Below are 17,360 nucleotides of genomic sequence, written 5' to 3'. Positions count from 1 at the left end.
ACTTGCCCTAAGAAGCTGAAGATTGTAACACCAGTTCACATCATGGTGGGTCAACCTCAGCCCTATCTTCTCGTTCAGGGCGTCCACACAGCCAGAATCCTAAAGACATTTATCCCACACTAGGTGGGGGCCAACCGAAAGTGCATGAGGTAATCCCTCATCACCGGCCCCCTGGGGATCGTCATCCCCCCTTCAAGGAAGGCGACTACGGGAATTACCACCTCGCCCTCCCGCCTGTATATGCGCCACTCCCCGTCCTCACAATGTCTCAGATTTACATTGCCGGGAATGATTTTATAGTCGGTGATGAATTTCTCCATTGCCTCCTCAGTATTGACGTATTTCTTAAACCTACCCATCTCAGTATACGCCTAAAAGAACTAAGAAAGAAGAGGCGAAGCAGAAAAAATGGGCAAAGAGAAAGTTTTTTTTTTTTTTTTTGGCATCACCACCAATCTTTCATAGAACGATTACTTAGAACCGTCGCCTGTTGCGCCGGCCGGCGCGCTAATCCTTCCCACAGACGGCGCCAATTGTAGGGTCTGTTTTTGTTGCCTAAGCCCAAAAGAGATGGGTTAAAGGCCCAATGAACCCAGAACAATGAATTTGTAGAGAATGGGTTGAAGGTTTAGGCGCTGACCGGCGTTTACGAAGCATGAACACCTTTCTCTTTTATTGAAAAGATACTTAGAACAGTTTACAACTGAGGGATGCTCCTCGGTTCATGGCCGAGGAGACTTTTTTCCCTCTCCAGCGACCTAAAAGAGACCTCTCAGGCCCCTCCCTTACATTTTGCTCACATTTTTTTATATATCCCCATCTTCTTCCTCCCGTTGATCATCTATTGGCCTTCCTCCTGACGGCCTATCCCATCAAAGGTCATCTCCGTGCTTAAGTGGTTCACCCTGATCGATGTCGCCCTGGCAAGGGGTTACATCCCCATTAATGCGGCCAGAGGGGTTAGGTGAACATATTCAATGCTGAGGTGACGGTTCGCCCAGAGCTTGCCTTTCTCCGTACCGAGGTCTCGGACGACCGAGGATAGGGTCACCCTCGGACCCATCGTGCGTCCTCGGCGTGGGCCATTTGGGCTTGGGTTGAAGTGGGCCCCAGCTAATTGATTTTTTGGCCCCACACCACGTATTTTAAAGGGAATCCACATTCCTATTGAGAGGGGTTTAAATGGGGAATCCAGATTCTCCTGGTATTTGATTCCTTTGTATGATTTGCAATCAAACATAAGAATATTTAAACATTCCTGAGAATTCTAAAATATTAGCCCATACCAAACGCTATATAAGAGTATTAACTTAAAAAAAAAAAAAAATTCATTTTGAGACACCAAAAAAAACTATTTTATCTATTTTAATGTATCACTTTATTAATATACTTTACGTCACATCTCTTCCTTTAGTTTTAACACATCACAATTAAAATAACTTTAAAAAACTCCTAAAAAAAGAAAAAGAAATAGTAAACTCATGTGCATATAAAAAAAAAAACTATAAAAAAAATAAATGAAAGAAAGAAAGAAAGAGGGAGTAAAACTCATCTATGAGTTAAAAAATGTGTAACTCTTACATTAGGTATAATTTAAAGTCATATATACGTGTAATTGTGATTATTTTAATTGTATCGTATGACGAGTATCAAGATAAGATCGTCTAGATAAAAGACGATCTTAGCCACACTCAAGTTGAGGACGAGAGTAAATGTAAAATCCCACCATCATACGTCGTCCTTTGAGGAGAGCTAGACCAACACTCATTGAAGGCGCAAATAAATGCGATTAGAACAGCTAATAAGCAATGACTGTGCTGAAACAGTTACAAGAGCAGTGATGGCTCAACGGTCATCCGTTACACCTTAAATGGAATCGTCGTTGTCAATTAATGTTGTGTTCCTCTTAGGATAAAAACGCTCAGAATAGCATTAATAGACATAACTACACCGACCCAAAGCAAACTATAAAAAGGAAAATAGAACTTAGGTAAAGGGGACATGAAATATTAGAGAGAATTGTGAGAAACTTCTTTTGAGAACTGATAAGCTGACTTTAGCATCGGAGTATCCTCAACTGGCATCATGCCAGTGAAAACCTCCATTGCCTTACTTTTCTTAACAACAAGTACCGAAGATCGTCCATCGATACTGACGAGGTCAAGTTTCGGCTTCATCACCGTACATATGTATGGGTTATATACTAATATATATATAGAAAGATAGGTGCAATGTAGTACAGTTTTCTTAGCATAAAACCGCATACTGCACTGGACTATTGATATCTAATTTAATTGCTATTTTTAAAAGGGAATTTTAATTGCTAAATGGTTGCACTAAATTACAATAAATTTTTTTAGATATAAATAACAAAATTTTTTATGGGAGATATGAATAACAACTTAATTGACCTTATTAATTTTTTCTATGCTTGTTTCTAAAAAAAAAAAATTAAAAATTTCTTTGTACTGAATAGACATAAAATCTTAATTATTGATATCAATGATCAACTTTTTTTTTTCCTTCAATTATTTCATTCTATTGTAATACACGACTTCTTTTTGTTTCATTTTACAATTTGAAATCCTATATTTAGCCAAACTCAACTTTTCATCTATTGGATTTTTTTCCCCCTCTTTTCGCCTAATAAAAGTCGAATTTTAGAAGTTGTGGTTATTCCTAATTTGTTTAGATATAAAAAAAACGTGGTAAAAGTTAGTTCTGTTCAGTCACAAGAGATTGACACATGCTATAAAAGAAAGGTGTCGTGACTCGTGAGACTCGTGAGTGAAAAAACCCACAATGAGATAATCTTTCATCTCTGTCTATCAACTCCAATTCAAACAGAAATTCCCAAACTTTCACAGATTCCAAACAAACAAAAAAATCCTCATCATCATAAAAATCCAACGGCCACAATTCCACTCACACCGTACACTCAAACACCACAAAACCCAATATATATATATACACCCACACACAAAAAAAAAAAAACACACACACACACCAAACACAAACCCATCCGTCTCTTTCTCTCTTCGATACTCTCTCTCTCGAGTCTCATCAATGGCGACGAGCATCCCCGAAAACCTAACCAGAGACCAGTACGTGTTCCTAGCAAAGCTAGCTGAACAAGCTGAACGCTACGAAGAGATGGTCCAGTTCATGCAAAAGCTGGTCCTGACCTCAACACCAGCTTCGGAGCTCACAGTCGAAGAGCGAAACCTGCTCTCAGTGGCTTACAAAAACGTGATCGGCTCGCTCAGAGCCGCGTGGCGTATCGTGTCCTCGATCGAGCAAAAGAAGAGGGTCGGAAGAACGAGGAGCACGTGGCGCTCGTTAAGGAATACAGATCTAAAGTCGAGTCCGAACTGTCTGATATCTGTGCTAGTATTCTTAATCTCCTCGAGTCGAACCTCGTACCCTCGGCTTCGGCGAGTGAGTCTAAGGTGTTTTATTTGAAGATGAAGGGTGATTACCATAGGTACATGGCTGAGTTTAAGGTTGGGGATGAGAGGAAAGCCGCGGCTGAGGATACTATGTTGTCTTACAAGGCTGCTCAGGTTTGGTTTTTTTTTTTTTTTTTTTGGTTTTTGGGTTTGGATTCTGTTTGGTTGGTGGCTGAGAAAATGGAGTTCTTTTTTAGGTGAAGGTCTTTATTGGGAGTTAAAGTTTCAAACTTTGTGAACGATCTGTGAGAATTTTACGATTAGGTAGCTTTGGTTTGAGGGTTTTGACTTTGTGAGTTTTAAAAAGTGTTTTTGCTTTTTTGGGATTTTGGTTTTGGGCATTGTTACGTTGGTTCCTGAGAAAATTAGGTTTTTTGGTTTTTTGGTGCGTTGAATTGGGTGTGAAAGTTTCAAAATTTGTGAACGGTCTGTGATTTAAAAAATGAAAAAGAAAAAGAGAAAGAACTTTAGGTAGCTGTGATTCTAGGGTTTTGACTCTTTGAGTGTTCTAAGTTAGTGAATGTGGCTCTGCTAATTTTAAGTGTTTATAAATATGAATTTCTAAATTTGTTATCTAAAATAAAAACTGGGAATTTTGATTGATTTTAAAGGAAACCGGTTTTGATTAGAATAGTGGGATTTGATTTTGTGGGTTTGTCTAATTTATGCAATGTTGATGTTTTGTGATTTTGAAGGATATTGCACTCGCGGATCTTGCTCCAACACATCCAATAAGGTTGGGTCTAGCTCTCAATTTCTCTGTGTTCTACTTCGAGATTCTCAATCAGTCAGATAAGGCTTGCAGTATGGCTAAACAGGTAAGATTGATCTCCTTTTGCCCCATGAAAATTTCTCAAAATCATTTCCTTGTGTTTCTGGTGAGCTTGGAAGAGAATGATGTTCTAGATCTTTTTGTTTGTTAGTCCTTTTCCTGGATTTTGAGATATGTGATTTGGCACAGCTAAGCTAATTATGGAATTCAGTGCAGTTGAATGAGTTCCCAGTTATGGGATATTTTTTTAGGTTTAAGATTACAATTGCTTTCATTGTTTGTACTTTTTGTCAGCAATGGACATAGTTAGCAGATTCATGTGGACTACAATTGTCAAAACTGGTTTATATGTCATTGAATTAGAGGTACGGTTGGTTTTATAAAGGGCCTTTGGTCCCCCATCAAACAAAGCCGTACTAAGTCCAAAGCATAACTTTAGTAATTAGTTATGACATATTTGACCACAGGCCAGTTAACAGAAAAAGATTTCTCTTTAGATCTGTCCATGATGAACCTAAATTCGGCAATTTCCCGTTCTAATCATGTTTATACTTGTTTACCATCAGGGTAGTCTATTGACTGACAGTGTAATGCTTATTCTTGATTTGTCATTTAAGTCTGCTTTGCTTATTTAATAAACTTATGAAGCATCTGGAGAAAAAAAAGGAAAAGAAAAAAATGATAACAATCGCTTGCATGATTGCCTAGCCAACAAAAAGGATGGGAAATCAATTGTACAATTTCTTTTTTAAGTCTTTGGTATGACCACAACCTATATTGACGCTATGCTCCTTTATGCTAGTTGTAGAAATGAAGTCAAAAATGTTATATACGCTCATGAAAATAAATAAATAAATAAAAGTAAAAAATGATAAGTGTCATTTAGATGGGGCTGAAAGCCGATGGTAGAGGATAAAATTTCTTTTTTAAGTCTTTGGTATGACCACAACCTATATTGACCCTTTGCTCCTTTATGCTAGTTGTAGAAATGAAGTCAAAAATGTTATATACGCTCATGAAAATAAATAAATAAATAAATAAATAAAAGTAAAAAATGATAAGTGTCATTTAGATGGGGCTGAAAGCCGATGGTAGAGGATTTTTTTGGTTTACATTACAATTTGGACCATCTCAGCTGGAAGTTTTATAGTCAGTTTATGAACTTTTGTTCTCTCTCTGTAAGTGAGTGATGAATTATGTTTGCAGATTATAGGATTCTGATGAGGTTGGTTTGGAGTCAGAAAATTGCCTAATAAGATGTGTATATAGTCCCACCTCTATTCCTTTGTGTGTTTGGAGGAGTGGCTGGGTAATATCGTAGTGAAACTGTTATGGCAGTCTACACATGGGCATCAAATTGGGTGAGATTAACCATATGGAAGTATGCATAATATCGATGAAATATGCTGCATTAATAGGATGCAACTATTTCAAGTGAAATATGCTGCATTAAATGCCAACATTAATTACTTACCGAAAGTCATACAAATGAAGCTTTAAATACCTGTGACCATGTTCTACTTTTTCATAGGCAAAGTTTCTGTCCTTTTTCCTGTCATCTAAACGTCTGAAATTCATTGAATTTTATTTTCCTTTTGTTCAAGGCATTTGAGGAAGCCATTGCTGAGCTAGACACTTTGGGTGAAGAATCATACAAGGATAGCACCCTTATCATGCAACTTTTAAGGGACAATCTCACTCTTTGGACCTCTGATGCACAGGTCCCTCTCTCTCACACCCTCCCGTGGCTATTTCTAAGGATAATATGTGTTTTATGATTAGAGAATTAATTGATCAAGATCTAATAATTGGTTATGTTTGCCGCCTTGCAGGACCAGTTAGATGAGCCATAGAAGGTATTGTAAGCTTGACCGGTCCTTTTCTTCAAATGGAGGAGGTGGGCTTCGAATGTCATTTGTGTGCTGATTAAAAGCGTGTAATATCTTGAAAGACTCTGGGTGTCAACCCTATAACGTGATGTTTAATATTCAGACTAAACTTGTTCTCTTCTTTGGAAATTGGTTTGGAAAAGGTAGCATTTGATAAGAGTACCTATTAGCTTTTTATATGATGCAAACTTCCTGTGTTGTGGTTAATATGATTATTAGCATTCCGATTATATTTTTTTTTGTGCTGTCTTTATTGCTGAAAGGCCCTATTGTTCCATGGTGTTTATAACATTTTCATTCTTCAAGCACCAATAACTAACAGATAGCCCGCAATGGCTATCAACACTGTCGAGTATGTCGCTATCGATCCCCGACATTTCCAATGATAGAAGCACAGTCATTTTATATCTGTGAGGAAGTCTTTTACTAGGATTAAGGTTTATGTGATGACCTATGAAACCAAGGTGATTTAAGCCTTTCCATGTGAACTCACATGCGTTTTGTGCTGGACCAAGGGGTGGGAAAGGATTAAACAATGTATGCGTGACGAGAATACAGTTGCACCTCCATCAGTCCCAACTACCATGCAATATTTTAGCACGATATAATTGCAAAGCAGCTATTTCAGGATAAAAGCATTCAATAATTTGCTTGCATATGGTCAATCTCTAAGTTCCATCCAAGTTGAAGCTCACGTGGGTTCCACTTACAGATTACAAAAATCCTAGAGCAATTGTGCCAGGCACACAGCAAGGCAGATCATTCTCATTTCAATGAGACAAGGAGTGCATGAACGCAATTTTCTATATCTGTTTTTTTACAACTCTCGAGGTGGCATTTTGTGATTGTCGTTAATATCTGGTTCCATCAGGTTGAACCTCACGTGGGTTCCACAGCACATGAAAATCCTACAGCAATTGTAAGGCACACAGCAATGCAGATCATTCTCATTTCAATAAGTAAATGGGCACAATTTTTAAAAATCTTTTTTACAATTCTCGAGGTGAGTCTAAAGAGAAACTCAGAGCACAATTTGTAGCTTCGACTTTTATAGAAAAGAAAATGAAAATTTGTCCCTAACCCCTCTCTTGAAAACCGCTTTACCTATCAAAACATAGAGGCTTCTTTAACTGGCCGATTTCTATTGCCAAATTATCAAGGCAGAGTCAAAAGGTTCAATCAAAGTATGGTTAGAAACTACGAGAACAGAGATAGATATGTTATCATAGAGAGGAGAACAATGGACTCCGTCTTAGATCATAATAACAGCCGATTTCTATTGCCATTTGCCAAATTACAAAGATGACACGCCAGTTTATTTGAGTCTACAGCACACACCTACATACAGTCATATACACACCCACTCAGATTCCATCCACACACACAATCCAAAAGGTAACACTTGAGACTTGCAACAAATGCTTAGACAGCTTCATCAACATCTTGATGAGAGAGGAATTCAGTCCCTCGTGCTGTTTTTGATCCATTCTAGATACTGGAGATTGCCACCAGTTATGGGCAGAGAAATTACTTCTGGCACCCTGAGAGAGACAAAGATAAAGAGGCATAAGAGGAAATAAATGTTATGTTTGTCCAAAGGGTTCTTCTACTTTCAGTATCATGGGAATGCAGACAACATCTAAATTCTCGGCATAGATTTTGTGACAAAAGATCAAATAGGTAAATAAGACAGGATTGTCTACTGCATAGCAGGTAAACTACCATATGTCTACCACTTTGTTTTTCCCCTTATGCCATCACTTTACTTGCAACTCAACTTTTTCATCAATTTATTTAAGTAGAAATTACGACAAAGAAGTTTTGGCCTTACTCATATTCATGGTTTGCCTTGACATGCTCTGTCAGAGCTTCTAAAAGGGACTGCCTAGTCTTGATTATAAGAAGTTCCTCAGAATCTGTCTGGATCTGTCAACCAACAATACCAAACCAAGAGAAATAAGCTACACAAAATGTTGTAAACTTATTCAAGCAAGTCACTCTTGGTTATACAAATAGACAAGAACATGTTAGCCGTCCAGTGTGAAATGAAAAGCTAAGAGCTGGAAAGGTTGATTTCCACTCTACTCTATATTCAAATGGTAATCTTGATTAACGGAGAACGTAATCCATACCTCTCCCTTCCACTCATACACTGATTCAATACCTGTAAAAACAAAATAAACATGGCTCATCAAAACTCAATCAATGAATGACACCAATTTCATTCTTCTTCTTGTTTTTTCTTTTCTTTCTCTCCTTTGTTATGCTAAGACCCAAACCTAATTCAAGTACAAACCCGCAGAAATGAATTCAAAGAGAGAGAAAAAAGACATTCTTGTACTCAATAGATAACAGAATATTATGGTTTTATTTTACACAATGAATGCATAAAGCAATGTCAACCAGAAAATTCAAGTTCAGCAGGTGTATACACATAAACCAACCCATATACAGATCAGTCCATTTCAATATGCCATTATCAAAAAAGGGGACAAGCAACTCTATGTTGTATCTATTGAGAGATAGAACCATGAATTGTATACCTGGTACTCGGTTTACACATGCAGCAAGTTTTTCTCTAACAATGCTTTCAGCCAACTTCTTACCTACACAAAGATTTCCCCGATATTAATTAGCTGTTTAGGACTAAATCTTCCAACATATATAAATGACTTAACAGCCTGAAATCTAAAACATACAACTAAACAAGTACATACCACAAAGTGGAATAAAAAATATGAGCTGAATGGTTAAATCACTATCATACCACAATATATTTTTAAAGCAGAAACCCCTTTAACAATTTCTTAAGAGAACCAATGAATGAAACCCAAAAAAAGAAATAAACCAAAAGGACAAAAAATGACCATCACCATATATAAACAAAAGGGTTAATTGCATTTTTACCCACACGAGGTTTCAGTCAAATTTGATCAATCAATTGGATTTTTAGTTCATTAATTCAATGTATTCAGATTGAAACAAGTATGCTATTTTGTTTTTAAAGTTTTCCAAAAAAAAAAAGTGATTTCAACATTTGATTTAGGTGGATGAAGTGTAACTTTATAAACTGTAGTTAGTTCATCTGGTAAAGTCTCATGCCATCAAATAAAATGATTGAATCCCGCTTACACCAAAAAGAAACTCATTGCATCTAAAGGTAAAAAGCAATCATCATGGAAAACAAATGCAATAGGTTGTGTTGGGAAAATAAGGGAACAATGGAAGAACACTATGAGTACCACTCCCTCATTCGTCGACTATCATGCGTTCATGCATACAACTTTGTTCAAGCAAAACTGAATTTCACTAGAGCAACATTCTTAAACAAGGTTTTCTTTCATCTTTAATCATTGTTCAATCTTGTAATTTTAAAGTAGGTTCTTCTCTCACATATCATAACCTATATATATATATATATATATATATATAAGCCACAATGGGAAAATCAAATTTCGGCCAAAACCACACTTGAGAAAATAAATAGTTATCCTAAACACAATAGGGTCTGGTTAACAGGCGCCTTAGGACATTCGTTAAGGTTGAATTTTATAATGCAGTCGAACCAATACTATTACATCTATTTCAAAAGCAAATGTATGACAAAATCGAAGAAAGCAAAAAAACACAAACCTGCTTCTTTGTTAGGGACAGTTACATAGACAACGATGCTGGGCACAGTGTTGCCACTACTACCTTCCATTTTAATAGTACGGACACTCTTAGCTGGCGATTCACCTCCAAACTTAGATCTGTGGAAACCCACAAAACCAAAAATAAAAACATACACACTCACACACAAAAATTCAACGTTACCCCATAACTAAAAATTGAAATGACACAAAAAATCTTGGTGATGTTGAAGCAAAACTATATAAAAGTTAAAACCCATAATAGAAAAATGGTGGTGGTGGTGGTGGGTTGGGTTACCGTAAGAGAGGGACAAAAGGGAGAGACTGAGCACAACCCGTTTTGAGAGAAGAGGAGAGGCAGAGATTGGAGAGGCCAAAGCTGAGCACGCAAAACGCAGCACCGACTAGGGGTAAACGGCGTCGTAGTGTTGAGGAAGAGAGGAGGGTGGACAAGGACGAGGTTGCTCTGGTTCTGGAACAGAGCGTAGTTACCATATTTTGGTTTTGTTGTTGTGTCGTTTTTTATAGTATTGGGTTAAAGTTCTTTGCTTTGCTTGATGCTATCGCTTGTGGAATACACAGAGAGGCAAATTGCCGGCTCTAGAAGGCACTAATTGTGCTGATGCTGTTCTGATTGTGCCACGTAAGAATGGAAGTTTGATCATGCGGTGGCCATGTTTCCAGCTGGATTGATATTTTTGTGGGTCCATTTTTAACATTGGTTCCTTACTTCTTTTTCAACACAATATTGTTCCCAATTATTTACATGAGTTGATTCTCCACAAAAAAGAAAAAAAGGAAAAAAAAAAAATCACATGAGTAATGCCAGTAACACCACACATTTTTATTAATCACAACTCGCTATATGACAAATTGTGGTATAAAATTGTATCAATTTCAGTGGTATTAGCATTACTCTATTTACATTAGTCACAAACACATCTTAACAAGAATATAATGTTAAATTTGTAAGTTAAAATAGTGCAATGTGTTAATTAATTAAAAGTATTTTATATTTGGAATAATTACACTTTACCAACCTGTGTTTTGCCTTTAATTTGACTTGCCTACTCGTGGTTTCAATTTTGACACTTTACCCACTCGAGGTTCAATCCGTTACTGCTCCGTAACCCATCTCTCTGTATGCCATTACTCTAACACGTTTTCTTTCAAAATCAAAACACAAAATAGATCAAAAAGTTAGGGTTTTTGATTGCTTAAGAACTTCTATGAGAACATATGCCCAGAAAAATCAAACCTAATTCAACCACTATAAATATCATATTTTCCTTCTCTATGGTGGGTAGTTTGACCAAATAGACCTGAAGACACTATTTAGAGCACTGACTGAGAAGGTCGGTTGGCAAGATGAAGGAATTTGAGTTATTAGCCAAACAATAGCGTGCTGCCAAACAAGAAGTAAAAAATGCCAGGGAGCAAGTCTGAGAGCGGATATATGGTTTAATTTTGTTCGACCAGATAGGCTTGGTAAGAAGAAAATAGCTCTTGCTCTTGCTAAGAAATTACATGGAAGCCAGGAACATTTTATTTCTATGGATCTGAGTTCCCAAGATGGGATGATTAATTCAAACACAATCTTTGGTCTCTGAGGAATGAATGGTTATGATATAAAGTTCAGGGGGAAAACTCTTGTTGATTGTCTTGTTGAGGAGTTAACCAAGAAACCCTTGTCCATTGCCTTCCTTAAAAATGTAGATAAAGCTGATGTACTGACTCAAAATAGTTTGTCTCAGGCTATTTGGACTGGTAAACTTTCAGACTCACATGGAAGAGAAATCAGCATCAATAACACAATAGAAAATGTTGTAGAAGAATAGGTGAGACGAAAGAGACAAGTAGAGAAGGAAAATATGATATTTATAGTGGTTGACTTAGGTTTGATTTTTTTGGGCATATGTTCTAATAGAAGTTCTTAAGTAATCAAAAACCCTAACATTTTGATCTATTTTGTGTTTTGATTTTGAAAGAAAACGTGTTAGAGTCACGGCAGATAGGGAGGTGGGTTACGGAGCAGTAACGAATTGAACCTCGGGTGGGTAAAGTGTCAAAATTGAAACCACAGGTAGGCAAGTCAAATTAGAGGCAAACCACAGGTGGGTAAAATGTAATTATCCCTTTATATATATATATATATATATTTTTTTTTTAAGTTTTATGTAACCAAATGTATAATGGAACAAAACCACCACCTATATCTCTTAATATGGTGGAAGGTATATGGTGGTTTTGCTATATGTTGTGTCATATTCATAGAACCATAGTTTACGAGACTCACACATCACCAGCGGGATTTACACATTACTAGTGTGAGTGTGATATTAAAGAAAGAGAAAATGTTTACCAAGTTGATAGTTTGAGGTGGAAACTAGAGTTATGATGTTTTTCTGTACCTAGGAAAGCTCTCCGACTAGTTTTCCTTATATAGTAGAATAGAGGTCCCTTTCTTAGAAAGAAGCGATAGTACTCCTTGGGATAACTTTCTTGTGGGTTTTTTTTTTTTTTTTTAGGGTATTGGGAAACGGTGAAGTTTTGTATCCAATTGTGGCTTGGTGTTTTTTTCTCACCACCATGGATGATCTGACCTCTAATTGGAATCGTCTTACTTTATCAGAAAAAGAAGGTCTCGGTTGTTGCCTAGATGAGGAATTGAGCTCTCCAGAGTTCAGTATTGTTTCAAAATTCCTCACAAAAAGAGCATTGAACATTGATGCTATTGCAAAAATCTTCATTCCACTTTGGCGTTCAAAAAATGGATTCAGGGTCCGTCACTTGGGTGACCACAGAGTATTGTTTATGTTCGATAACAAATTGGAGGCGGACAGAGTGCTACAAAGTGAATCGTGGAGTTTTGACAAACATTTGGTAGTCATGGAAAGTTACGAAGCAAATTCCTCTGTTGACAAACTCAAGCTTGATAGGACTTCTTTTTGGGTGCAAGTACATGACCTCCTAATTAAGTTTATAAATGTGAGGGCAGCGGAGAAGATTTGTGAGGTGCTGGGAAAGGCCATACCTACTGCCAATCTGAGGGAATTAAAGGGAGGTAATTTCATCCAAGTTAGAGTTTCAATGAATGTTACCAGTCCCTTATGTCGTGGACGTTTGGTTTCGATTGGTAAAGAAAAGCAGGTCTGGGTTAGTTTTAAGTATGAGAGATTACTGAATATATGCTATTGGTGTGGCAGTTTTGATCATGACGACAAGGATTGTGAAATTTGGCTGAATAGTGAAGGATCGCTTAATCAAGAATAGAAGCAATTTGGGCCAAATCTCAGGGCAGCACTGTTCTCCTTTTCTCGCAAACAAGTTATCCAAGTTTCAGGTTTCTACGAATCTAGACCAATGAAAAATTAGACCACGGGAGAGACGGGAGCGGTGGGGAGGAAAACCAACATGGAAATAAGAGAACAGATGAAGGCTCAGGTAGAGGAACGCCGAGCACCACTGCTGAGTAAAGATGATACCGGTGAGCAGAACTGTTGTGATTCAGTTGACGTGGAGAACCTGGAGTTAAGGCAGACGGTTATGAAGTTAAAGTCTCAAATGCCAGATATCTCCAACGATGCTCAGGAATTAAACGTATTAATGCCCATCCTCCAATTGTGCAAAGTCATGATATCCACCTTAATGAGCCATATTAAGAAATCCCACCTGCCCTGATCTACGTCCACATGCATCCTTTGATGATAATCATGCACAACCAAAACCGACGGGTTTTATTCCCTCAACAATTATTATCGAATTAAAACAGGACTTGAATCCAAATGAGATCAGCTTCCTTGCACGTGACAACCAAAAGAACCATAAGATTTCTACGCCAGCTACCAAGCCACGTTGGACTAGGGTTGTACGTGTAAACAACAAACCAATAGAGGAATTATCACATGGCAAACCGAGTAAGGGGAAGAGAACAACGACACTCAATGATGACCATTCAAAGTTACCAGATAAATGCTACCAGGTTTCAAGGAGTGAGGAGGATGCCGGTATCAAATTGGTAGAGGTTGACACCTAGCCTTGCCAATCGCCATGAATTGTAAAGTGTGGAATTGTCGCGGGCTTGGGAACCTATGTATTGGGAAGGAGCTTGGAGAAATAATCCAGGCAAAAGACCCCTCTGTCGTGTTCATTGCCGAGACACTGGCAGAAGAGGCAAGGCTAGATATGATCCAACAAAACTTAGACTTTGAAAATAAATGGGTGGTACCGAGAGTGGGGCACAGTGGTTGTTTGGTTCTTTTTTGGAAAGCCTCAATTAATTTGGTGGTGTCAGATTCATCCAAGTATTATATTGATACCTGGATTGACAAAGGCTCCCTTAACAAATGGAGATTCACAGGGTTTTATGGCGAACCAGACACTTCAAGGCGAGATGAAGCATGGGATAGTCTGTGAAGTCTTAATCACCATCCCGATATCCCATGGTTGTGTGTAGGTGACTTCAATGAGATAGTTAGATAGGAAGAGAAACTTGGGGTGCAACAAGAAATTAGGGTCAAATGTAGCTATTTAGGAATGTATTGGATGAGTGTGGTTTTCTTAATCTTGGCTTTGTGGGAAACAGATTTACATGGAGCAAGCACTTTGTAAATGGAAATTTTATTTCGGAGAGACTGGATTGAGGTGTGGTCAATGCAAGCTGGTTTCTTAAGTTCCCAGGTACAATTGTGCACCATCTCCATTGTACTTTATCAGACCATATGCCTCTATACATTAATCTCTCAGGTTTGGAAATTCCATCAAGAAGGAAATTATTTAGAGTCGAAGCGATGTGGTTATCAAATGAGCGTTGTGGTGAAGTGGTGGAAGCTTCGTGGTCATCTTACCATTATGGCTTTAGTGACAGTGATATCTTGAAAATGGTTGATAAATGTGGTCGTGATCTTGAATGGTGGAATTATAACATTTTTGGAAATGTGAAAAAGGAGTTGGCCAAGAAAAAGGAACTTTTGATTCAAGCCAAACAAGAAGCACAAGTAACGGGGTTGAACACATGGGTTAGAGCACTCAAAGAGGAAATAAACATCCTCTTGGATAGGGAAGCACACATTTGGAGCCAAAGATCATGCACACTTTGGCTAAAGAATGGAGATAGAAATACGAGTTTCTTCCATTGCCGAGCCACTAGGAGATTCCGGAAAAATGTTATTCATGGGATTATGGATGAATCAAATATTCGGAGGGTGGATCTGAATGACATAGCAACCCTTATAATCAAGTACTATCAGGACCTCTTCACCTCTTCAAAGCTGAATGCATAAGGAGCAAATTTGGACCACATCCCTAATGTCATCACCGACCATATGAATGCAGCCCCTGTTGCTTCCTTTAGAGATGATGAAGTAAAGGAAGCCCTCAAGCAAATGGCCCCCCTTAAAGCACTAGGACCCGATGGCACGCCACTATTATTTTTATCAGCACTTTTGGGGGGTGGTTGATAGGGATGTAACAAATTCGGTCCTCTCGTGGCTCAACACAGGTACAATCCCTCATCCAATAAATCACACCTTCATTACATTGATCCCAAAAATAAAAAATAAAAACCTAGAATTTGTCACCCAATATCATCCAATTAGTTTGTGCAATGTCCTCTACAAAATTTTCTCCAAAGTCCTAGCAAATAGACTAAAAAATATTCTACCCACCATCATCACTAAGCACCAATCAGCTTTTACCAAGAATAGATTGATTTATGATAACATTCGTGTGGCTTTTGAATCTCTACATAGCTTGAACAACATGAATTCAGGGAAAATGAGGTATATGGCTATTAAACTTGATATGAGTAAGGCTTATGACTTGGTGGAATGGGGTTACCTTGAAAATATAATTGAAAAAATGGGTTTTAATAAGAGGTGGATAGGGTTAATCAGGGCATGTGTAAAAACAGTATCTTACTCCATTTTGATCAATGGCGAACCTCAAGGTTTTATCCAACCCACTAGAGGTATTTGCCAAGGTGACCCACTATCACCTTTCCTCTTCCTACTTTGCATCGAGGGGCTCCATGGACTAATCCAACAAGCAACAATTTCGGTAGAAATCAAGGGCTTCCTTCTTTGCCGAAGAGGCCCAGCACTAACCCATTTATTGTTTGCAGATGGTAGCCTCCTCTTTTGCAGGGCAAGTGGTGATGAATGCAGGAAAATCCTTTCTATCCTTGAGAAATATGAAGAGGAGTCGGGCCAAAAGGTGAATAAAAACAAAACAGTAATTTTCTTTAGCAAATCTACCACGGAAGCAACAAAATAAGAAATAATGGCTGCCTTGGGTATACATGAAATTGTGAATTTCGAACAATACCTTGGGTTGCCATCATTGGTGGGTATAAAAAAGAAATAAGGCTTCAATTTTATCAAGGAGAAGGTGTGGAAAAAATTACAAGGATGGGTAGGGAAACTCTTGTCTCAAGCTGGTTGTGAGGTGCTCATTAAAGCGGTTATACAAGACATCCCAACTTATGCTATGGGGTGCTTCAAAATACCTTTGGGTCTTTACCATGAAATTGAAACCATGATCAAGAAATTTTGGTGGGGGCAAAGAGGAAAAATAATAAAGATCCATTGGTTGAAGTGGGAGGAACTAACCAAATCAAAATTGGAGGGAGGCATGGGGTTTAGGGACATTGCTATGTTCAATGACTCCTTGTTAGCCAAACAAGCATGGAGACTTTTGAAAAACCCAGACTCATTGCTACACAAAGTTTTTAAGGTGTGATTCTTTCCAAATTATACCTTTATGGAGGCTAAATGCTCAAGTAGTGGCTCTCATGCTTGGAGGAGCATTTTACATGGAAGGGAGGTATTACTTAAAGGATGCCAATGGAGGATTGGAAATGGGAAGGCAGTGAGTATATGGCAAGAACACTGGCTGCCAAGGAAAAATATGCCACAAGTTCAATCACAAAGGGTGGACACAATGGCTGATGCTAAAGTGGAGATCTTGATTAATGGAGACACAAGGCAGTGGGATCATGGTTTGATAGATGGTTTGTTCTCCCCACAACAAGCTGAGTTGATCAAGTCAATTCCACTCTCAAGGTGCGCAGTTGAAGACACTCTATTTTGGCCATTCACTAGCAACAAAGTGTACACAAGCAAGTCAGGTTACAAATTTTTGAAGGCTGAAACACAAGCTGAATGCGATGAAGATCAGATGGCGCATGACAAGGTTTTGTGGCGAACAATTTGATCTCTGCAGGTATCAAACAAAATCAAGAATTTGGTGTGGAGAGCTTATAGGAACTCATTGCCAACTAAAGAGAATCTGGTGAGGCGAACTATCATCGAAAATCCAACATGTAACCGCTGCAAACATGAACCCAAATCAGCACTTCATGCTCTTTGGAATTGCAGCGAATTGGACGTGGTGTGGGAAGAAGAACCATTTCAGCATTGCCGAAGATGACATACCTTTGTGGACTTTAAGGAATTGCTTTCATGGCTCATCACAAAGGATCACAGTTTGGAGCTGTTTGCAATGTCAGTGTGGCTAATTTGGACCCAAAGGAACCAAGTGCGTGTGTGCCAACCAAGCTTAAATATCCATCAGATTCCGTCGTCGGCAAAGGAGCGTGTAGCTGAGTTTGTAGTCACCC

General features: G+C 38.2%; 3 protein-coding genes across 3 annotated transcripts; 2 read left to right on the top strand and 1 right to left on the bottom strand.

Annotated features, from left to right (window-relative positions):
* Positions 1-2,965: 2,965 nt before the first annotated feature.
* LOC112005245 (14-3-3 protein 10) lies at positions 2,966-6,340 on the top strand. Its single transcript, XM_024037496.2, is given in 5 exon segments — positions 2,966-3,295; positions 3,298-3,563; positions 4,145-4,267; positions 5,826-5,942; positions 6,054-6,340. Coding segments are annotated over 5 exon segments (756 nt in total). The 5' UTR covers positions 2,966-3,066; the 3' UTR covers positions 6,075-6,340.
* A 1,022-nt stretch (positions 6,341-7,362) lies between these two features.
* On the bottom strand, positions 7,363-10,308 carry LOC112005251 (protein CutA, chloroplastic). The gene is made up of 6 exons (XM_024037503.2): positions 10,041-10,308; positions 9,744-9,862; positions 8,654-8,716; positions 8,243-8,274; positions 7,942-8,036; positions 7,363-7,651 (listed from the first exon to the last, which is right to left on the bottom strand). Exons 1-6 carry the CDS (start codon positions 10,235-10,237, stop codon positions 7,570-7,572), a joined length of 588 nt encoding a protein of 195 aa, XP_023893271.1. The 5' UTR covers positions 10,238-10,308; the 3' UTR covers positions 7,363-7,569.
* Positions 10,309-12,331: 2,023 nt separating this feature from the next.
* On the top strand, positions 12,332-13,015 carry LOC136069472 (uncharacterized). The gene has a single exon (XM_065778026.1). It carries the CDS (start codon positions 12,332-12,334, stop codon positions 13,013-13,015), a length of 684 nt encoding a protein of 227 aa, XP_065634098.1.
* The last annotated feature ends 4,345 nt before the right edge of the window (positions 13,016-17,360 follow it).

This window comes from Quercus suber, unplaced genomic scaffold (assembly GCF_002906115.3).
Source record: "Quercus suber isolate HL8 unplaced genomic scaffold, Cork oak 2.0 scaffold_172, whole genome shotgun sequence".
In the NCBI taxonomy this organism is placed as follows: Eukaryota; Viridiplantae; Streptophyta; class Magnoliopsida; order Fagales; family Fagaceae; genus Quercus; species Quercus suber.
Note: the sequence above shows the minus strand (reverse complement) of the source record. Positions and strands in the feature narration are given on the sequence as shown.